Source organism: Apis florea, unplaced genomic scaffold (assembly GCF_048593485.1).
Source record: "Apis florea isolate Af1SG1 unplaced genomic scaffold, ASM4859348v1 contig_3170_pilon, whole genome shotgun sequence".
Taxonomy (NCBI): Eukaryota; Metazoa; Arthropoda; class Insecta; order Hymenoptera; family Apidae; genus Apis; species Apis florea.
In genome coordinates, this window is record NW_028256714.1 from 1,517,004 (window position 1) to 1,540,912 (window position 23,909).

The window sequence follows — 23,909 nt, forward strand, 5'->3', positions numbered from 1 at the left end:
TGAGAGGAGAAGACCAAAAGGAAGGAAAAAAAGGAAACGAAGGAAAATCGGAAAGGAGATGAGGAATATAAAAACGAGGAAACGATTTTTCGATCCGACTCCAGCTACTTTACACGTAACGCTTGCTATTTAATTACTCGACATCTTCGTCGCGTTCCATCGGTTCGTTTTTCGACTCTATTTCTCTTCTCGACGAGAATCTTGAATCGTTCCGTTGCGTTGAAACTGGATCACGGACAAAGTTATTGAAATTATAATCGAAGCGTGTACAGCTTGTAATTAAATTTTTTTTTTTAATTCGAGAGAGTAAGTAAGTGCGTGATTTTTTTTATCGAAATTCTGTAGAGAAAACTATCATCTTTTACCACCATCGAAGATAGAAACGAGATTCGAAAAACACCGCTGATACTTTCATCGTCGTACATTATCCTGCCTACTCTCTGTATTCGATCTGATAATGATCCAAAAAAAGAAAAAAAACGAACCGATGGAATCGTGCTCGTCGCCGACAGAAGACAACGAGAGAAAACTAGGGGAAAGTAGAGCAAGAGAGGAACGGCAACGCGGAATGTTCACCGGCGAGAATTAGCGAATCGTAAAATGAAGAAAAGAATCGACGTTTTCTTTCTCCAACCGTGTATATGTTCTATCCTCATTATTCTACAATTGGAATCCGCCATACACACGAATTAAAATTTCTATCATAATTACGTATCCAAGGAAAGAATAATGTTACATAAACTTTTTTTTTTTCCTGAACGAAGCGATTGAAAGAAATCAATGAATTAAAATAAAAAAAAAAAAAATTAGGTACAACGAAAAATTACGAGTAGAAAAAAAAACTGTAAAGAAATTAGAGAGTAAGAAGAAGAAGAAAAAAAAAATAGAAAAGTCGATTCTAAGCGTATCGATCAAGCGTATCGATGCAATTGATCGATTTGTAATGGAAATTATTGGTAAATAAAAGGTTCGCTCGCTCGCGATGAATCGTTTCGATCGAATCTAAAAAGTGCTTTACACAAGTGAACTAAGAAAAACTCATATCAGTAGACAGTGTACGCTACTATACAATTTACAATTAATAGAGAATGGCATTTCGCATAAGGATTAGTAAAAATCGATAAATATGGAAAATATATATATATATATATATATATATATATATATATATATATATATACAGATAGCTCTAGATATATATATATGTATATATATATATATTGGAATAAATGAGACGAATATATATATATATATGTGTGTGTGTGTCTGTACGTATGGGTGTATATGTGTGTGTGTATGACGAGTAAACGAGGAACGATGAAATAGAGAAAAAGAAAAATGAAGAGAAGAGAAAAGGAAAAGGGGGGAAAAAGAAATGAAAATAAAAAGTACGTAAATTAAGAAAGGTGATGAATCAGATATTTTGTACCGTGAACTAGAGAATTATTCTAACCGAATAATCCTTTTTCGTTTCTTTTTTATAATACATACGTATATATGTATATAACAGATAACGTATATCTTATACACACGCGAAAAAAAAAACAACACGCAATATAGATCACGAGGAAGCACCTGAACGAGGCTGATCTGTGCGATCGAGAGCTTATATAGATCCTGGATCATGATTTTTTTCGAAGGAAACGAGACATTAAACGAATATCGAGAAATATATAAATCTTTGAAGAAATATACTTTGCTGATAATCGTGGTAATCGATGGTGATATTCACCTATCATTTTCTCTCGACGAGGATTATCTCGTCCCAACAATGCGAGATTATTAAGAAAGCCAGAAGCTTATATATAGAATTAGGAAGGAAGGAAAAATCACGAACGAGAATCACTTTTCACGAAAAGAGACGATTGGAACGAGTGAAAGATTATGTTATTTTCGGAATGGAATGCGAAAGGTGAGAGGAAAATTCGTATCGAGGGGAAAAAAGAAAGGGGGAGATTGCTTAATCGTCGAAGCAATCGAAGTCAAACGGAATCAAATCCAAATCTTAACGAATTTTAACGTTAACGACGTATCGTCCAAAGGGTCCAAAATGACCCGTCCCTCCCCCCTCCCCTCCTATGAACGATACGAGAAACAAAGAGAACGAAGATACAATCGTGACGAACGAACACCAAAGATATCGATAATATATCTGTCCAAAGATCGCTAGGAGGATTTCGACGGCAGTGTAATAATAATTGCGATACGATGTTGCGCGAATTAAAATTGTCATGGAGCCCTGTGCGAACCGTGTGATAGTCGTGCGATACTCGATACGAGATCTGGATCTGAAAAAACGTGCGCAAGACGTGTGCGCAGACGAAGTACGAAAGTGGAAGGTAACATGGAGGGGGAAGAAGAGATTGTGCGAGAGAGAGAAAGAGATATATATATATATATATACAGATTGATGAAAGTAAAGGAAACGAAGAACCTGCCACATTACTAGACACGATTAATTAAAATAGATCCCGAATCCGTCCTAACGAGACGACGCTGAAAATCCACGAAAATCTCCGCACGTCCTAGCGTGGCGTGGCATTGCGCATCAGCATCAGAGTTTGAAGAAAAAGTAGGCCAGTCTCGAAACGGTATTTTTTTCCCAAGCAAGCCGAGAAAATTATTTTTGATCGCGTGAACCTCGCTCTCTGTCCACGATATTATATCTCGAAAGGGGACGACACCGTTCAGATTGAGGCAAAACGTGTCCGTGGGGAGGCCTTTCGCTTGGTGTCGAGCTAACGAGTTTCCACCGTTTTGTTCCACGTAAATCGCTAACTTACGAACTTACACGCCTTGTAGATGGTAAAAATTCGAGAAGATGGTGAAAGAAAAGAAAGGGCCGGAGCTTTTAAACTCTATGTACATCGTCTGTTATATTAAATTTTGAAAGAGATGTTGAGAAGGTCAAAAGTTGAAGAAAAAGTAGAGAGTTGATCACGATGACACGCGATTGCTCAGGAGTTTCCATTTAGGAAGAGAAGGAAAGGAAGAGTGTTGTTGGTGGAAGAAGTATAGGGCAGTCGTGTTCATTAAATATTTTTCTTCGTTCAAGATTTCATTAAAGATTTTACGAATATATATATATATTTTTTTTTTTTTTAATTCTCTTGAAGAATTTTGTATTATCGTTCCGTTTTATTTCACGTATGACAGGAAGATTACTTAAAGTTACTTAATCTTGACTACGTTTCTATTCCAGAATATCTTCAAATTCTAACACGCGACCATGCTATTCTTCTTCCTATATTCGACTAGGTTGCAAGGAACGTCGAAATAAAAGTGATAAGAACGCGAAATCTCGCGACCACGTACAATAAGACATATCATTTTTCTAATATATATATATATATATTCGGACGACGTAGATTCTCGTCTAAATAGAATAATGAAAGAGAGAGAAGAAAGAAAGTGAGAAGTTTCTCGAACTTTTCGAAAATTGTCCTCGATCGACCGCGACCTATCTTACCGACAATTGTTTTCGATCTTACCATCGTTGAAAGTAAAGTAGTGGGGGGGGGGGGATAAATAAGAAAGAATAAGACAAGGTAAAAAAAAAAAAAAAAAAAAAAAAAAATAGTCGTGATGAGTCCATACATTCCGAAAGTATAATTACGACAGATTAAATTAGGGACCGTAGCTATTGTGTATAAGTATTCGCAGAAATTTTTTTAGGCTCGTCGGTTATAATTTAAACGCTATATATTTATTATACATTATACGAAAGATTTCAAAGTGTTAAAAACTAACGTAACATGTTTTAATCTGTATAGAATACAATATTGCCGTGATGTTTTTCTCGTCGATTTTTCGAACGTTTCGCGATTCAAACGTGTGATCGTAGATTATTCGATCGTAGTTGTTATTCGAAGAGCGGAAGATTTAAAAGTAATAATCGCGTGCGCTTCTTTCCGTACTATGTGTTTTAGTTATTACACAGTCCGTCTGGTGATGCTTGGCGTAGATTAGCGGAAGTGACGTTGCGTCAAAGTAATTTTTATCCCTCGATTGATAGGGCAGAGTCGAAAGTCATTTAGATCGTATTACATTTATACCATATATATATATACATATATATATATATACTATTCAATTTTTCTCGATTTTATCCGAAGTTTATATCAAGGATATTTGTATACACGGAAAAATTTGTAATTTTATTAATCTCGTAATTTTTTGGAGATATACAAAATCGACACTTGATCGACTTTGTTCTATCAGTTAGATCTAGTAACAAGTACGCTGCTCAAGATAATCTTCAATCTTTTTTTTATTCTATAAAAAAATTTACCAACCAACAATCAAATATTTTCATATCGTATAAAATAATAAACGAAGATACTTTTTTCTCGTAAATGGACAAGACCGTAAACGATAATTGCATCTATCTGACCTTGTTTCCAGCCAGTTCGCGGCCATTTTTTGCGTTAACTATACACAATTGGAACCACCGCTCCGTATCTTGTGCGTGGTATCGTTGCCTGTAAACGCTTTCATAATTTTTTATGAGTCATTCCAACGTAATTTCGTGACACGAGCCGATCCGATTAAAGAGAATTTTTTAACGAAGCTCGTTCTTTCGAAAAGACGAAAGAAAGAAAAAAAAAAGAAAAAAGAAAAAAATTTTACTCGTAATTAGACGAATTGAATCGAATCGAATATCATGTACATACACTTTCTTCTCAATTACAAAACACTTTTTCGCGTGTTTTTTCGCGAAATTATATTTTTTTTGACCAAATGAGACGATATCTTTTATCGAGCAGTGTATTTCACCCTTGAGATTGAGATTTTCAGGAAAAAGAAAAAGAAAAAAAAAAAGAAGAAAATCTCTCAAACGACAAAACGAAATTGTTCCATCCCGTTCATTCCCGCGGATTCACAATTCCGCGCAAATACGTCAAATTAGTCAATTCGTGGTAATTTTTAACGCGGTAAGAGAAACAATTTCTGCGAGGAGAAATTGTCGCGTCAACTATCTCGACATCTTGATTCAACACGATCGATCGAGATTCTTCGAACGATTAAAAAAAAAATGATTAGGAAATTCAGAAAACGTCTGCTTCGACGACATTTTATATATATATATATATATATAAAATATATATGTATACTAGATTATATTCAATGAAATTTCATTCTAGCTATCAGATGTTCTTTGCACATAGGTACCTGAACGGTTCGACTATTTATATTAATTTGTCAAGGCTGCGTAAACAATCCCAAAGAATGAAAGATGCTATTTTACTCGTGCTCGTGATGAATTTCGATAGATAAGCTCTTAAGAAACGTTGATCAACGTTGATGGAGCACCGTTTCACCGAAAGGATCAATTGTATTCAATTGTCGCTATCCTGTGTGATTTTTATTACGAGAGATATTTTTGAAAAAAATATTTCAATAAAAATATTTGCTGCTTCGAACAGGATTTTTAAAAAGGGAGATTTGTAAAAATCTTAGATATACGTTTGAATAGAAACGAGAAATCGTCGAATTATTTTTTTATCTTTTTATTTTTTCCTCTCTCGTAAATATTCAATAAAATTCAATATTCGATAAAGGAGAAAAAAATATTCACTTTAAATTTTATTCGAAGAAAGGAAAAATCCTTGAACACATTTGAACAGAGAAATCGCTCGAACAACAACAAAGAATCTCTGTAAACGGTAGAAAAAGAAGATCTCGGAAGAACCTTTGTCAATTCAACTAAAGGATCATCGAAAGAAAATTTGAAAATACTGTAAATTTCTGAGAAATGTTTGACTCACGGGGAGAAAAAAAATAATCTTTTCTCGCAAAGGATCTCGATGTACAATCTCTGGTCTTGTATAATATAATGACGTATCTATAAAAAAAAATTTTTTTTTTTTTCTAGAAAAAAAAAAGAAAAAAAAAACGGGAAAATCACATAAAGATAAAGAATCTGAAGAATCTTCGATCTTCGACGAAGAAGAGAGGAAAAAAAAAAAAAAAAAGTAAATATGTTGAAGTAAATTGCGTAAAAAAATAAAACAAATTGCTATTGTTATTCATTGATTAGGCATAAATCGAATAATTATATGAGAAAGAACGGCCACGATGAGTCAACGAGATCGTTTTCCGTGGACATTGATTCTGACTAATTAGGATTAAAGAGGTGGTTATCGACGACGACGGCCCCATACCGTCCAAGCCTCTCGATCGACAGGATCGATTAACAACGATGACTACGTGTTTCGAACAATGAAATTGAGGAGAATTCGCATCGTGAAAAGAAAAGGAAAAGAAAAAAATAAGAAGATAATAACGGAGAAACATGGCATACGAGGGTGGGGGGTGGGGGTGGGGGGGGAATAAGCAAGTAATAATAGCACTGATTTAACACAGCACTCGAGAATGCAATGTGTGTGAGAACAATGAATGCAAGAATTTCGAGATTTAGTTGCTTGTTTGAAATATTTATCAAATGATATTCGTGATAAATTATTAGGGGTCGAAGCAGATGGAGGTTGTAGAAAAAGATCGCAAGAAAAATATCGCGTGAAATTAGTGGAATTGGTGTCTACGTGTCGAACGACGTTTTCTTTTCTTTTCTTTTTTTTTTTTTTTTTTTTTTAATATGGATGCATTTTTTTTTCGTTAAAAAAAACCGAGATACCGAGTTATTTTATTATTCAAACAAATCGGTTTAAACTCGATGTTCGCTTAAATTAATGCCCCACGAAAATCATTGACCAGACTTGTTCAACGAGGCAGGTTTTTAATAGATTTTGAAAGATCTTTTCATTAGTTGTAACTCGATTCAAGAGATTTGTTATTAAAAAAGAGAAAAAAAGAATGGGGGGCCATTTCGCGCAATTAGAACGTTTCGCAACAATGTTGGCGAGATAGAACGATAAAAAGCTCTACTTTCCTTCTACTAATTTACCGCTAATTAGCTAGCATCCGCTTATGAATCGCAATGAACGCGATTTCAAATCACTGTTGCGTGTTGAAGATCGTTTGACGTTCGGCTTTTTGGCGCGAAACTAAATTATTCGCGCAAGAAGAATGATTAACGATGAAAAGAAGTTAAGAAAAAATAGGAAAAACTTCTTATAAGGCAAAAAAAATAAAGAAGAATCGAAGTAACGTGACATTGGTAATCTAGTCTCTGCTATCGATATCTTAATTCGATTAATAAAATCTCTTTAAATATCGATGAAAGTACAAAAAAAAAGAAGAATCTACATTTTATCACATTGAATCTACATTCAAATTCTCGGATTGTTATAAAATAATTTATCTTTTTTTTTTTTTTTTTGTTCAATTATTCCGTTGTAATGTCACTATTTTTTTTTTAACAATTCATTAGTGAGAATAGAATTTTGATCAAGAGAAATTATTTCTGAAGAATTAAATAACGTATATGATTCATGCTCCTGTATCAATCAGTTGAACGTATAAAGATTGAATTAAAAAAGAGAATCATTACCAATGTTAAATTATCCAAAAGATCGTAGATCTAGTGTTATAAAATAATTTGTTAATTTACATTTAAAATATTAGCTATCGCATATGCGATAAGAAATTTTCACGTAAAGAAAAAAAAAAAAAAATAAAGAAACGAGTTTTCATTTCGTATATATTTGTTTTTAATATTGTGGTATAATAGCAAATTTCGAAACTATTGTTGTACCAATAGTATAGAATTTAATCTCATTTTTTTTTTTTGTAATTTATTTATTGATATTTATAATTCTCATGATTTTGCAAAGACCAAAGAGAAGATACCTGTTGTAATAAAATGTAACGCGTATTTAAACGGGAATTATTTATATTACGAAAAAGAAAATTTCATTGTTGTTCGCATCTATCAAACGTCGTTCATTCGAGTAGACACCTATCAATTTGTATCTGTAAAAAAATCTGTATATGTTATTGTATGTAGTAGCATCTACGCTATTTGATCGTATATAAGGGGAAAGCTAATCGCGTAGCGTGTCCATGCATTTATTTGCCTGTTAGTTTTCTGTTTTCAGACCTAGCATCGAAATACGTATGTAATTCTAATAATAATATATATAAAGGAAAGGAAAGGAAAGGATACGGAATATTTCGATGACAGAAAAAAAATTTCAGGGTCTGTATATAGTAATCTCTATCGTTCAAGCTTTATATATGCATTCATTATATGCATGTGGATAGATAATTAGATATTTAAATATTTCGAATTTTCGATTCGAACAATTTTATCGAAAATCGAACATTCGAATAAACTTGCTCGATTTATTTGAAACAAAACGATGAGCTCAAATACTATCGAATAAAAAATTGTACATTATTCGATAATTTTCGGATATTTAATACGACTTAAATAAAAATTAATTCGTTATAGCTTATTACAAATGTATTGTAATTAAAATCTTTATTCTTTCTTTCATTTTATTTCTATTCGTTGACAAAATGTAGGGGAAAAAATTTTGAAAAAGTTTAAATATATCGTTCGAATTCGAATAAATCGAGATTACTTAAATACTGCAATTGAAATAGAGATGAATTCTTTGATCATGGTTATTCGATTGATCGAACAATTTGAAGTATTATATATATAGCCGAATAATTGGTTATTCGCATTAGTTCGATAAATCGAGTTCTCGAGTTTCTCGAAACGAATTGAACGAAATTTTATTCGAATAGAATCTCGAATTCTTTTCGAATTTCGAGTTTCGAAATCGATACAATTCGATAAAATGTGTTTCAATCGACTTGAACTTCGAGTAATCGAATAAACTTTGAGCGCTCTCGAGCGTCAAGTGTTTGAACTTTCAACGCAATGTGTAATACTCCACTGATATATGTACAATCCTTGATTATTTAAACTTAACATTAAAATTAAAATTTTCCACGAGACTTTTTCCACACTATCGAATAGTGAAATGAATATAGGAAAAATAAATCATCAGGAGAAGAAGCGAGGAATCGAGCGGAAAAATAACTTAAGAATAAATTTAAACTTAAATTTGATATCTTAACAGTTTGTTAATTAGAATTTTATATTAAAACATATAGAATGAAAGTGTTAAAAATAATCGATCATTGATTTAATCAATATCGATAATTATTTTTAAGTGTTAATTTTTAAGTATTTTAAATATATATAAACTCTCGATTCGATTAATTGTTAAACTTAGTTTACACGAAATAACATCAAAAATAATTGAAGAACGCTTTAAAAATTTGTATCCTGCAACATTCTTATTTTTCAATTTAAGAATCATCGTATCGAAACGATGAAAGTTATAAGCTCGACGTAATATTTTATGAAGATAAAATTTTAGTTAAGAAAAGAAATCTAAATTCACGTCACTATTCGGTGCAAGAAAATTAATGATCAAGAAACGACATTTAATAACAATTATTATACTTTAGTCGAATATTTATCATGTATAACGTGATTTAAGAAAAAATAACAACATATATCTATATGTATTACAAAATATTCTCTAATCGAAGATGCCCGAATTGTGATACGTTTATAATGTTTATAAGCCGATACTTGTTCACGGAAGAAATTGTTTTTTAATGAAGACCTCTGATTTAGCAATCGATTCGCAATGTCGTTTAAACAAAATCTCTACGATAATTTGCATCCATCATTTCTCATATCTGATTCTTCACATCTGATTATTGCATATATTTTATCGAAATATCGATACGATTGTTATCTCAAATGATGAATTATAACTATATGTTCAAAGTAATAAATTCAAAATAAATGAATTGCAAAATTTTTTAAATATTTAATCTCGAAGATATTTACACTATATTCAGACGAAAATTTTCGAAAGATTGCATTTTATAAAAAATAATAAATTATTATATAATCAATAGTTTCAAAATATAAGTTTTATTATAAACATATTGTCAAAATAATCTCTTAGACATAATATTGCAACATCTTCTTTCGTGAATAAGCATCGTGTATCTTGTTAAACAATAGAAATTATTCAGACGAATTCACACACTGTTAAAATACGTGTATGAATTTTTAATTCGACGTCTGTATACACATGTTAAGTAAAGTGTAAAAAAGAGAGACGTTAATTGAGAATAGAATTGAACACTAATGAACATTTCAAAATTTATATTAAAAAAAATTTTCTTAACTTAACATTATTAATTTCAAATAATTTTATAAAAACATTGAAAAACAAATTAAAATTAAAAAAAGTATGTAAGTTAAAATATAATTCCATTTTAATCTTGCTATTCTTGATTAACGTCGTGACATGTATTTCAATGCTCGATGTTGCGAGATATCGCGATGAACAATATTTCTCGATTGAAATCGAGGAAGCGATAGAGAACAACTTCAAATAATGTAGCTCGATGAAAAAAACGGGAATGTGTTTAAAAATCAGATAGAAAGAAAAAAATAAGGAACAAACAATGATTTACTTTTTTCAATTTTAATTGAACTAAACAACATTAAAACAATGAACATTTCATCATCCGCCAACGGATGAAAATGAAATTTAAAGTTGCGCATGTGCACGAGTCATGTATTTGTGAAGAAGCAATTATCCTAAAGGAAAAATCGCGCATAAGAATTACTTTGATGTTTTCGTTGAAAATAAAAAAAAAAGAAATAAAATTCCGATGTATTTACGAGGTAGATAATAAATAAAAACAACAATAATAATAATAATTAATAATAATAATAAATAATATTTAATTATAACAAAGTAATAACAATATAATAATAATATTATTATTAATATTAATATAATTATAAATTAGTTGCAGCTTTCTGTGTAAGGTTATTGTGATATCTAAAAGAAAAAAATAATAACTTTACCGTAGCGATATAAAATTAATTCAGAATTAAGAATCTGATATTTAGTGAACAAAGAAAAAATGAATAATCAGTATATCGACGGGGCTTTTGAATGATGCCTCTCTGAGATCGATCCAATATAATATCATATATAATTACATATATGAATGAGTAAAAAAAAAAAAAATAGCGATCCGTGAGTGGCCGCATCTCTTTTTTTTCTCTTTTTTTTTTTTTTTTTTTCGTCACTTTCTTCATAAACGAGGTTAGAACGACAATCTTAGGCCTCGTCAAAATACTGCCGGATACATGAGGACGTTCCGAAAATCGATTGCGAAGTAACAAGTTGAAAATTTTTCTGCAATTATAACTTCAATATCAATAATGAAAAAGAAAGCAAAATGAAGGAAAATGGCGAAGAAAAAAATTTTTGCAATCCATTCGATTATTCGGAAAGTCCATTTTGCATCTGGATCAATCCGTCCATTATATGTCTCATGCTGAGGCATTTGCACAAATGCGTGCATATTAATCATTGGGACTACAAAAACATATCATCATATGTAATGGTAATGATACCGCATATATATATATATATGTATACATATATATGCACATATATTTATACATATATATACATATATATATATTTAAAAAATATTAAGCAATAAGATTTTATTTATATGCCCGTAGAAAAAAAATTGAATGAACAACTGCATATCAATACGTGTGTCTGGGCAAGGATTAGCTTATACACAATATATATGTATATATATATATAATTAAAATATAAATATATATATATATATATATATATATATATATATACATATATATAGATATATAATCTTTACTTCGTCGTTGTCAGGCGTTAATGTTAAACTTAATTATCATTAATTAATTATTAGATTATGAAAGAATTTCTTCAGGTTCTAAGCAAGATTTGGAAATAATAAAACAAGTAAAATATATGATTTCAAGTATTTTTTTACTGTTCCCTGTTTATTATCCTTATTTATTATAAATATTAATTTAATTCTTTTTATTTCAAAATTTTAATATTGTTTATTTAAAAATCAATTAATATTGTAGCACAAATTAATTAATTATTTTAATTAATAAAAAAATTCGTTCATATATAAAAATTTGTATTGTAAAAATATACTATGTGTGTATATATATTAAAATATATGTAAATACTTACATGCATTTTAAATTTTCCATATTGGCTGTACGATGGCGCTAGTGAAGAAAATTACCATCTCATATAAATTTGGCGGTAAATCTAGCATAAGTATTCAATAACTAAGTAATTACTCAGATACAAATTATTTCATTAAATTTAATATTTTTTAATTAAAAATGGTTTATAAAAGTGAAGAAGAATGTAATGATTTATTTATAAAATCAGAAAAAGAGAAATCACAAGTATTTAAAAGAAAACGAGCTCAATATAAAGATCTTTCAGAAAAGTTCGCGATAACAAGAAGTGATTATTCTAAACAATTTGCCCATATATATTCTGCTAGACTTGCTGAATTAAGAGATATTTTAATTCCACGTGTCCAAACTAAATGGGGTATGTTATTAATTTTTCTTGTGAATAACATATTTTATCAAGGTTATGATATTCATACAGTAAAAGATATATGCAAAGATTTGTTTATGAATTATGTAGATCTATATCTTTTTCTCCATACACAGAAAATGTTCCTATTATAAAATTAGCTGATTTAGAAAATTTAGAAGGTCAACAATGTATACTAATTGGTACACTATATAAACATCAACAATGGAAACCATCAATTTTACGAGAACTTAGTGAAGATCATCAACTTAGTCTCTCTTGTTCTAAATCAGATTATTGTTCAGAAAAAGATCAATCATTTCTAGAAGATGAAATGTTACGTATTAAGTTAGTGGGTGACCAAGTTAATTTAAAACAAATTGTTACTGGAGTTGTTTGTGCTATATTAGGCAATGAAAATAATGATGGAACATTTATGGTAATATTTTAATTCTAAAAATGATATGATTATCATTAACATTATATCTTTAAATTATATTTTTAATATAATTTATTATATTTAGGTAAAAGATTGGTGTTTTCCTGGATGTGCACCAAAAGAATCTTTAAAGGAACATATATCGCAAAAAAAACTGGTAATAGTATCTGGATTAGATTTATCTAATAATTATAAAAGTTTGGGAATATCTCTCTTTTTAGAATGGTTATGTGGAATGGCTGGTAATACAACAATACAAAAAGATAATACTTCTATTGTTTGCCTTATTATAGCAGGTAAATCATACATATTATTCTAAAAATTTTATATATATGTATATGTATACATATATATAATTTATTTTTTTATTAGGTAATATCACAAAAAGTAGTGATATAATGAATACTAATACAAAACTTGGAGATATAATAAAGATTGTGGATACATTTTTAAGTAATTTAGCAATGTGTTGTAATATTACCTTGATGCCAGGAGAACATGATCCTACTAATGCTATGTTACCACAAAAACCATTTCATCCTTGTTTATTACCTAAATCATCCAGGTTTATATATATATATATATATATATAAAATCTTATATACAAAATATTTATAATATATATAAGTGTATATTCATTCTATTTTTATATTTATATAGATTTGAAAGTTTTAAAAGTACTACAAATCCATGGATTGGTAAAATTGAAGAACGAATAATAATTGGTACTAGTGGTCAATCAATTGAAGACATCATAAAAGTAACAGGTGAAACTAATATTTCACCTCTCGAATGGCTAGAAAAATCTTTGCTATGGAGGCATATGTGTCCAACTGCTCCAGATACATTACTAGCTTGTCCATATTATGAGAAAGATTTGTTTATTATAAAAAAATGTCCGGATATATATTTCGTAGGAAACACAAATAAATTTGAAACAAAACTATGGAAAGGTTTGTAAAATATACTATTGTAAAATATTTTTAAAAAATAAATTAATTTTTATTTCGATTAAAATTAATTAAAAAATTAATTTTCAGGTGAAGAAAACCAAATCGTTAGATTAATATCTGTTCCGCGTTTTGATATGACTTATACTGCTGTGATAGTAGATTTGGAGAATTTGGACACCCAATATATTTCTTTTAGTAATACTTAAACTATAAACATATTAATGTTTGTCATCTAATATTATATTATTTTATTATAATTTAATATAAATTAAATTTTATATGAATATATATATATATATGTCAAAAATTTTCAAATAAAATACAAATAAAAAGAAAATTATACAGAAATACGTTCGTCTTCATTGTATTTATTTCATATATTAACTTTATTTAAAATTTTATTTAACATATTTGATTTAATTCGTGATATTACTTAATACAAGTAATGAATAAGAAACATGTTCTATTATTACCTGTTTATTTCATTCAAAATGTGATGTACAAAATCTAAGCGCATGACTTTTAAATATAGGTATGTTTGTGACTAAATATAAAATATGTGATAAGAAAGAAATTACATGTAATATCACAGATTATTAGAAAATTATGAAATCACAGCGACATGAGATTTTGAAAACATAACTTGTTACTTAAATAAACATGAATTCATGCTTTATAAATTATAAATAATTAGAACATAACAGTCAAAATACAGAATACAATTATTTTTTGCTAACAAAATATTATGTATAATTCATTTTCAGTATTTAATTTTTCTATAAGAACTAAAATGTACTAGGTATATTATCCTTCTGTAATTCCATGTTCTTACCTGCAGATTACATAAAAGTAGAAATGTAAATTATTATATGCATATTTTTAAATTTTATAAATGAACTGTTTTTGACTGTTATACGAGATGTAAAAATTATGAAATCATTTGAAGAAATGAACAACATAAAAGAAATTAAATATATAGATATAACGATGTACACAATGTATAAGACTACATACATTATTATATGTGTTCATAATAGCTGAATGTTTTCAATTATTATACAATGAACATCGTCGCAACTAGAAAAAATATGCAACATCGAAGGATAATGCTACAGAACATTTCAGTTGGCACTTTTATTTAACGAAAAAGTTTGATTATAATATAAATACACTTTTTATTTTTATTTTTTTTTTTTTTTTTATATAAAATTGCCTAATTCTGTTCATATGAGATTCTAACTTTTGAAGGACTATGTCCCGTTTTATCAGTTATAACAGTGAAAGAAAAATATAACAATATCCTTATCCTAAATAAAAGGATGATAATCCATACAATTCTAATACTTTGGCCGAAATAGAAATACTTAAAAAGCAATCATTAAGGTTTCCCATTAATTTAAGCAGAATGAAGTTATAAAATTTATATTTATAATACACTTTACAGATTCATAATACCATTAACTTAAGGTGCATGTTACATGACCGACAGGTATATATAACAATTGACAGGTAGCTTCTGCATATAGTAACGACGTAGACATACTGTATGTATTAAAGGTTTTATCCTATCTCTTAGCCGTCGGACGTATTCGTTCCTTTTCAGTATCCCTATCGTCACCTACTGTCCATTCAGGATCATTGGGATCCTCACCCTCTATGTCACAACAAGCTGATTCTGTCGAATCTGATTCTGGAGAATCCATTTCCCCATCCTAGAAACGAAATATTAACGCCTATCTAAATATTTATGAAAGACTATTTTTTTCAACGATTATTCTGCATATATTACAAAAACTATATTTAAATGTACAAGCTTGTAACAGCTGAAAAAAACAATCAGCGAGCTAATTCATCAAAATATTCTAATGCTTATAGAACTCATGTACAAATGCAATGCAGTTTCTTTTAAATATTGCTAAAATAAAATCAATCGTGTTTAAAATAGGAAGCATCAAATGACACTGCTTACCAGAGTTAGCCTCGAGGAGCCATGAAAGTTGGCTCAAAGTATTGTATTAATAATCAGTACGACCATTCAGATATTTTTTTTTTCTTTTTGTAATAAAAAATTCTGACTTAGATAATTAACATTTAAACATTTAATACAAACACAGTGTACGTACATCATCTGCTTTTTCTTCATCACGGGAACAAAGAGATGCTGATGAAGGTTGCCAATGACCATCTGGCATTACTTCCAGCATTTTATCATAAACTTCTTCAGATAATGGAAATACTCTTGGTTCATACGGTAAAATCTAACAAAAAAATTATACATAATTTTCTTTTAAAATATTTTATATTGCACTTTTTTATTAATAATTTAAATAAATCAAATCAAAATATAATACCTCATTTTCATCTTCATTTATTGAAATATTAGTGTCGTCCTTTCCTATTCTTAACGTAGGTGTAGCACGACGTCGTATAGCATTTTGTAAAGCAGATGATCGATGCATATTATCTGAATTATGTTGATGTTCTGAATCTTGAACTTGAGGAGTTGCAGGAGGTGATGTAATTGGTGACATCATATCTCCACCAAAATCACTTGCATGTGGAGACATAGGATCTAATAATTAAGAAATAATTTATAATTTATATATTCATATTATCTGTATCTTTATAATTTTTTTTTTTTTACTTAACTTTTTTATCTAAATCAAAAAAAATTAGTAAATTATAAATTAAAATTACCTGGTGTATTCGCACCACTATCTGCTCGACTATCTGTTCTACGATTATGCCGAATACGTGATTGATGTGGCATATTCATATATGTCATAAAACGTTTATTTTCTTCTCGTTCACTTCGTTCATGTCTTAAAGCAATAGTTTCGTCTGACATATCTTCGAACTAAATAAAATATATAGACATTTTTAATTTTATTATAAGATTATATTTATATATAAGATTCTTTATAAAATTTTTATATTTATATAATTAAAACATACTTACATCACTGTCTTGACTAGGCCTATGCATAACACCATTTTTAATATCCAATTTTGAAGGTTCTTCACATAACCTCCACCTTTATTTTGATGAAAAAAAAAAATTGTAATATTAATAATTATTCACTAAAATATTATAGAAAATTATTCATTAAAACTAGAGATAGATAGAAACCTAATTTTGATTTATATTGATTATAATTTTTGTAAATTATTTATTCGAATTGTTATTTATCTACATTTTACTTGAAAGTTACTAATTATAAAAATAATAATAAGTTGAGAAATTCAAATTCGAAATTTTTTGAATTTCTGAGAATTTCAAGGTTTCGAATATCTCATTTCTAATTAAAATTACTTACTTTGGTGTTAATATTTCTTTATATTGTAATTTTTCAAGCCTAGTTGAAGCAGCTACACTATAAGGTATAACTATATTATCAATATCGTACGAATTTTGCCTCAAGCGTCTGTAATAAAATATTTAGTAATATAGTAATAACTTTAATTATATGTTTATATATAGTTTTATTAAATTTTATAATATTCCTATTAATTACTAACCCATGAGAATTCTTTTCTTTAATTGTATTCTTTTCTGTAGTAGAAGCAATAGTATGATGTAAAGGAGAAGACACTGGAAATGAATGTTTACTAGAGCTGGAAAGTGCACTAATATCATCATCATCTTCAGTTGTTAATTTCTGCACCCTTTTTCTACTTAACCCATGAACACTTCTATCATGACCAAGTCTATTTCTTTTTCCTTTCAACATTTTTTTCTTAATTCCTATAAAAACAAAATCAATGATAATAAGAATAATAATAATAATATTATAATAAAGAGAGATCAAATAAAACAATTAACTTTTATAAATAAATTAGTTATTTATCTAACTTTTAAATCATTTCTTTTTAAGTTGACTTTTACAATAATATATTTTAATTTTATTATTGTAAGAATTATTAGTATGAACAATTGTTTTATGTTTTATTAGTTATATAATTATTATATGTTTAATAGTAATATATTTAAAAATTCTGAAGACTCATATACTTTTAAATAAATATTTAAAATACAAATACGAATTAAGAATATTTTTTTAAATTATATTTATTTAAGAATATTAGATAATAATATATCAATTATTTAGCTATTTTGTTTATGCAAGAGTGAAATAATAACTGCAAATAACTGCGTATTTTGTGATTTCTCTTTGAATATGAAACTTTTAAAAATATACATTTTTTTTATCAATTTTAAAAAAAAGCATAATTTCCCAAATTTTTTTATTTTTCTTACAAATGTTTATATATAAATAGAATTTTATTGAATAATTTTTTTTCAATTTCAGATCTATTTACATCTCAATATTTCGAAGAAATTTACATATCATTCATTACATATCAATTTTAAGTATTTTAAAAGCATAATAAATGTTTTTAATTAACTAAAATTTTTTTCAAAAAATTTTCAAAAATGTTAAAATTCTTTATTTATACAAAGATATATGGAATAAAAATTTCAGTAAATATACTGTATTTAACAATTTTTTTTAAATAGAAAAGATTATATACTTATAAAATTATTTCATATTTCAATTGATTGAAAATTTTATTAGTTTCACTCAACTCCTATTCGTAAATGAATATCATTGTGAATTTTTCTATTCATAATGAATACAAATATAAATACACAAATAGTAAAAAAATATAAAAATTCTTCAATATATATATACATAATGTATACATAATATATAACATAATATTTTCATAATATTGACAATTACATACTTGCAGTAAGAATACTTGAAGATGATTTTTTTAATCGAGCTGCATATTTTCTATGTCCTGGAAGTTTTTTATTTCTTCTTTCATTAATATCTTTATCTTTTAAGCGTGTAATTCGTAAGTTTCCTCTTAACATTTTTTGTTGCCATTCCACTGATTTCATAATAGCTTCAAGATGAGTTCCCTGCGTAATTTCTGCAGAATAAAATATTAAAAAAAAATTATAAATATAAATTTTCAATATCAATTTCCTCTATTATGTTATTACATTATAAACATTATATTAAAAATTAAAGCTTCTTAATAAAATATATAAATAAAACATATACATATATATTTTTATTTACCATCAGGAAATGATAAAACAGGATGAAAACTAGGATCAACAAGTGCAACTCTTTCTTGTACTGACATTTGTTCAATTGGTTCTTGTGGTTGCATTGGATCTAATCTTCCAGTACATAAAGCACATGGTGGTAATACATGATCACAATTGCATCTTACTGTTGATGCTTTTGCAGCACGTTTCGAGACTTCATGTAATTTATCTAATTGTAATAATTTTCTTTTCCTATAAAAACTCCACACAAACGGCCGAGTCCTACTAGCTGGTAATTCACCTTCAGGTGAATTATAACGTCCTGTAGAACCTGGTAAAACACCACTATAGCCATTCACTGTTTCTGCATTATCAAGTATCACTAATCCTTTATTAGCTCTAATATGCCGTTGTAATTCATTATGCTGCCTAATCCTATATTCCAAATCCGATATTTGTGCTTGCAACCATGTCCATCTTGCTGCTACACCTGCACGATCTTGAGCATACCTCCATGCTGCTCTCTTTGATCTATAAGTGATATTGTTAAAAATGAATAATTAAATACTTTAAAAATTTAATCAATTAAATTTTAAAAAATATATTCATATTGATTTATTTTAAATATATTCATATTGATTTATTTTAAATCAAAATTAAAAATATTTTATTTGTTAATTAACATATATTTATGCATTTTTATAATTATTTTTGCAAAAAATATATAACTATATTATATATACTATAAATATCAATATATAAATATATACTTATAAAAATATATAAGATATTATATTAAATATTATTAAATAAAACTTTAAAACCGACCAAAAATATTATTCGGTTTTAATTTTTATAAATTTAAATTTTTTTCAGGAACAAAAATATGTTAAAAATAAATGTTAAAACAAGATATCAACAATGAATTTCATATTAAGAAATATAATATATCATAAGAAGAAAACTATATAAACTAGTTTAATTTTAATTTTACATCACATTTCCATTCTATTAAAATTATAAAATAAATAGAATGGTCCCAAAACTAAAAATTAATTTTTTCTTGATAAAAAATATAAAAACTCACATAGATATACTTTGCTGATGTGGATTGTTAAATGTCTGCATTTCATCACAACTTTCTCCACCACTACTGGATGCAGTACAATCGGAGTCAAGATTAGATTCCACAACATGTAATTGTGTAGCTAAAGGTCCAGCCACACTTTCTACTTCTTCACCTTTAATTTTAACTTGAGGAGTACCAAACACTGATTGGCGGTTGCTGTTACCGGAAGTACTACTCAAATTATCACGTGATCCATCACCAAAATACCGGCAACATAATCGCTGACGATTCACACTATTACTCTGAGCAACACACATTTTTTCAATTTTTTGCAAAAAGGAACTCAAACTACTACTAATTTCAGGAAAGTTTCTAACATTAGATTTAGAACTGATATTAACTAATTCTTGAAAAAGATATTTTTTTACTCCATGATGAGCAAGTTCAAGAACTCCAGTATTTTCTTCAGCAACATGCCTGCCTATTATTCTTGCTTGAAGCTTTCTCAGTCTTCTTAATAAAAATGCACATTTCCTTTCACTCTCGTGTTGTTTTTGGGCAACATCTTGCTGTAACTTCAATGTATTCACTTTATGTTGGTCCACTGCATCAGCAATATTGCAAATACTTATAACATCAACATCAAGTAAATCTCTTTCAAAAGATGAAAATCCTTCTTCAGGCATAGAAAACATTTCAACTCCATCAACTGTACTTTGGACTGGTTCACTACTACCTGCAGATATATTTTCTGCATTCTCCACATCCTCAATGGATTTAATTACTTGTAAAATTTCCTCAACATTTTGCCCAATATCCCCAACATTACTAATATTACATTGTTCATTATCTGTAGTTATGTCGCTACCAAAGGCCATTATTTGATCCACATCCAGATTTTTATTGTCTCCTGCTGTTTCTGAGCCCACCAAAGGCAAGTCTGCGCTTGATTTTAAGAAACCCATATTGTCCGCTTGATCACCCATAGATGGGTCGTTCATTATAGTATCAGTCACCTTTTTTTCTGGACTGCCCAGAATGTCCAGTTGTTCACAGTCCTCCTTTATTAGTACTTTCTTTGTAATCAAGTCAGATCCGTGCGTAAATGTAGACAAGCTATCAAGATCATTGGCATATTTCGAGTTGATGACATCACGAATGAGATCCTTAGAGATACCATGTAAACACTGCTCGTCGATCTTTGATGGTTGAACGTTTGCAGAAACAACAAATTTTGCCAGAATTTCACGATTCTGACACACCTGCGTAGCCTGCTCTGGGGAAAGAAATCCACCAGCTGGAAGGGAAGGGAGCAAATTTTCAGGCTTTTGAGGACCACCTTCCGTCAGAGCAGGGGCCATCACTGCCACTGACACTGCCAGTGCTGCAGCCTCGACATCCAGAGGCTCCCACGTGCGTACGCACCCACACCTACACTTCACATGTGCTGTGCTCACTCCCATTCATCCATTACTAATTTATTGTCCTGCACTTGTATTGCTATCTTTCAATATAATTTCTTTTTTTCTTTTGTCTTTTTTTTCTCTTGTACCATAAATTCTTTTTTCATTCATTCCATATTAAATATTATGTTGTTTCAACAATAATTTCCATTGTGTTTAATTTCTTCATTTTTGTTTCATTTGTATGTTTTGGACCAATTCATAACATTAACCTGTAAATAAATTATACGAAATGAATATTTTTATAAAAAATATTTTTTGTAAATATTTTAAAATTATTTTATTTTAACTCCAAAATTAATTTATGTAAATAATCTATGTAATCTATGTAATCTATGTACATATTTTAAAAAATTAATTTTCTAAGGTACATATACATATTGCAATTATAATAAAAGCAATGTTCATTAATTATTTAATAAATAATAAAAAAACTTTTTATTAATATTATATATATTATAATATTTAATATGTAATATACACAAAAATATAAAAACGAATATATCTAGAAATATATAACACATAATATAGAAGATATATTTATATCTAAAAAAATATTATTATATTATTATATTACATAACATAAAAATTAAATAACAATATTAATTTATTTTTCAACATTCACATGTTTATAAGATATAAATTGCCTATCAATCATTATTAAACAAGTACTAATAAAAAAAACTATATAAAAACTATATAAATACTAATAAAATATATATGTAAAATAAATGATAATAAAAAGATTATACTAATGTATTATTATATATTAAAAATCAATTTTAATCAAGTAATTAATATTCAATAGTATATGTACCATTGATTAATATTATATAAACTATCGTCAAATATACAAACAAGAAAAAAGAGCTCAGAATACTTAATAAAGAACTAGTAATTTAATAAAGAAATAAGAACATGAAATTCTTCTTACCTTATATTTTTTGCTTGCAAAAAGGAAGCACGTTTAAAATCGCAGATTATTCAGAGCGATATTTTTTGTAAAGGCAACATCCAAACACACAAAATAAATCAAGAGGAACGTCAGAAAGGCAAGATCGTTCTTCCCACGAAGATATAATTTAGTATATTGGATCACTATTTTCGAGCGATGAACTTCGAACGTAAAGTAAGTTGAGGCGGTAAGTGGCTGCCGGCGAACGATAACAACGCGTTATTAAAAAATTGGAATGCGATGAAATAAGATAGTATGCATGAAAGAAAATTTTGAACACTCACGAAAACTAACGAAATAACGAAAGAGAAAAATGTGTCAAGTAAAGGAAAAAAGATTGAAGATAGAAGAAAGAAAATATATATTCAAAGGTAAAAATTTAGGTTCGGTATTATGATATAAAATATCGCACATAATTACACTAAATATCACTACCAAATATATGTTGTCGTAGAGATTAATAACAGGTATGCTTGCATCGTTTGACGCATTCCCACGTGATTACTCGTCGCAAAATATAGAAAACAGCAGCAGTGGTGGCGGCGGCGGTAGCGGCAACGACAGCGTTTCCTCGTCGTGGCACAGAATTAAAAAACAAAGATAAAAACATGCCGCACAACACCACCGCCGTCTTCGTCCTCAACAGAGGAGGCAGTTCTTTCTCGTCAGCTGCACGTCTATTGCATAATGACGCGCAAGATTTGTATCCCCGGCAAAGGCACTAGTATACAAATCACTTGGCGTCTTCGTCAATGTCCACGTACGCGAAAAACTTTTACACATGCGACTTCCGTAGAGATGTCGAAGGCATCGAGAATATAATACAAAAGGGAAAGAGAGTGAGAAAGAAAATGAGAATTGTATGTGTGTATGTGTGTATGTATATATCGAGAAAGAGCAAAAAAAGATAGAAAAAGAAAGAGAACGCGCAATAAAGAAAGAGAGAAAGAAAGAGAGAGAAGACACTAACGTGCTTCGCCTCGTGAATAGCGTAACCACGAGACGTGCGTTAACGCGGACGTAGGCGCGTTTACACGCTTGAACAGCGATCAGTTGAAAAAAATGTAGTTGAACAAGAACACACGGATAAACGAGGCAAGCGGCTTCCTTCGCGGTACTCTTGTAGCGTACAATGGCGGAGCAAAAAACAGATTCGAAGGCTGCTTCTTTTGGGCAGTTTCCCCTCCTATAACGCTCACCTCACTTCGGGGGCGCTCGACATAATCGCACATACACCCATGAGAATCACGAATAATCGAATGTTCTTGTGCACTACGCAACACGACACGACTTTCATGCAATTCGCACGGATATAAATGTCCGTCACACCCAATGCACGATAATCCCTTGACTGATTTCTCGTTACAAGCAACGCGCGTACTCCTAACCGTTTTGCGTCTCTCGGTATGTACGTGATTCCGACAGTACAGACTTTCTCTTTTTAAATACGAATACCGATGTCGATTTTGGTAAAAGTCACACGAGCAACACGAGCTATTTATCAATAATATATAGGAAATTCAACCAACTTCGCTGTTGCTGAAGCGGGATCGACCAATACTGCAGTGCTGCTGCCGGATGTGGCCTTCGTGCCACGCTG

The 23,909-nt window shown here is 29.0% G+C and overlaps 2 protein-coding genes across 3 annotated transcripts; one reads left to right on the top strand and one right to left on the bottom strand.

The window, feature by feature from the left end:
* The first annotated feature begins 11,706 nt into the window (after positions 1 to 11,706).
* LOC100868758 (DNA polymerase delta subunit 2) lies at positions 11,707 to 14,105 on the top strand. The gene is made up of 6 exons (XM_003692974.4): positions 11,707 to 12,377; positions 12,503 to 12,804; positions 12,890 to 13,100; positions 13,177 to 13,369; positions 13,465 to 13,757; positions 13,845 to 14,105. The coding sequence occupies exons 1-6, from the start codon at positions 12,161 to 12,163 to the stop codon at positions 13,961 to 13,963; spliced, it is 1,335 nt and encodes a 444-aa protein (XP_003693022.1). The 5' UTR covers positions 11,707 to 12,160; the 3' UTR covers positions 13,964 to 14,105.
* A 1,058-nt stretch (positions 14,106 to 15,163) lies between these two features.
* nsl1 (non-specific lethal 1) lies at positions 15,164 to 23,870 on the bottom strand. 2 transcript variants are annotated; one of them, XM_031915923.2, is made up of 12 exons: positions 22,745 to 23,870; positions 22,289 to 22,504; positions 19,910 to 21,566; positions 18,851 to 19,353; positions 18,507 to 18,698; positions 17,277 to 17,502; positions 17,075 to 17,182; positions 16,717 to 16,792; positions 16,455 to 16,614; positions 16,109 to 16,329; positions 15,881 to 16,015; positions 15,164 to 15,469 (listed from the first exon to the last, which is right to left on the bottom strand). In XM_031915923.2, exons 3-12 carry the CDS (start codon positions 21,352 to 21,354, stop codon positions 15,323 to 15,325), a joined length of 3,213 nt encoding a protein of 1,070 aa, XP_031771783.1. In that variant the 5' UTR covers positions 21,355 to 21,566; positions 22,289 to 22,504; positions 22,745 to 23,870; the 3' UTR covers positions 15,164 to 15,322. The 2 variants fall into 2 exon arrangements, with proteins under 2 accessions (XP_031771783.1, XP_086766350.1); XM_086910224.1 differs by having other exon boundaries at positions 15,164 to 15,490.
* Positions 23,871 to 23,909: the final 39 nt, after the last annotated feature.

Excerpts from the sequence above, each read along its gene's own strand:
- LOC100868758 (XM_003692974.4), top strand. The coding sequence starts at position 12,161 with ATGGTTTATAAAAGTGAAGAAGAATGTAATGATTTATTTATAAAATCA. Across the intron at positions 12,378-12,502 it reads ACGTGTCCAAACTAAATGGG|AAAATGTTCCTATTATAAAA; the intron begins GTATGTTATTAA and ends CTCCATACACAG. Across the intron at positions 12,805-12,889 it reads ATAATGATGGAACATTTATG|GTAAAAGATTGGTGTTTTCC; the intron begins GTAATATTTTAA and ends TATTATATTTAG.
- nsl1 (XM_031915923.2), bottom strand. The coding sequence starts at position 21,354 with ATGGGAGTGAGCACAGCACATGTGAAGTGTAGGTGTGGGTGCGTACGC. Across the intron at positions 18,699-18,850 it reads TGTTTTATCATTTCCTGATG|AAATTACGCAGGGAACTCAT; the intron begins GTAAATAAAAAT and ends TTTATTCTGCAG. Across the intron at positions 15,470-15,880 it reads ATGAAGAAAAAGCAGATGAT|GATGGGGAAATGGATTCTCC; the intron begins GTACGTACACTG and ends TTTCGTTTCTAG.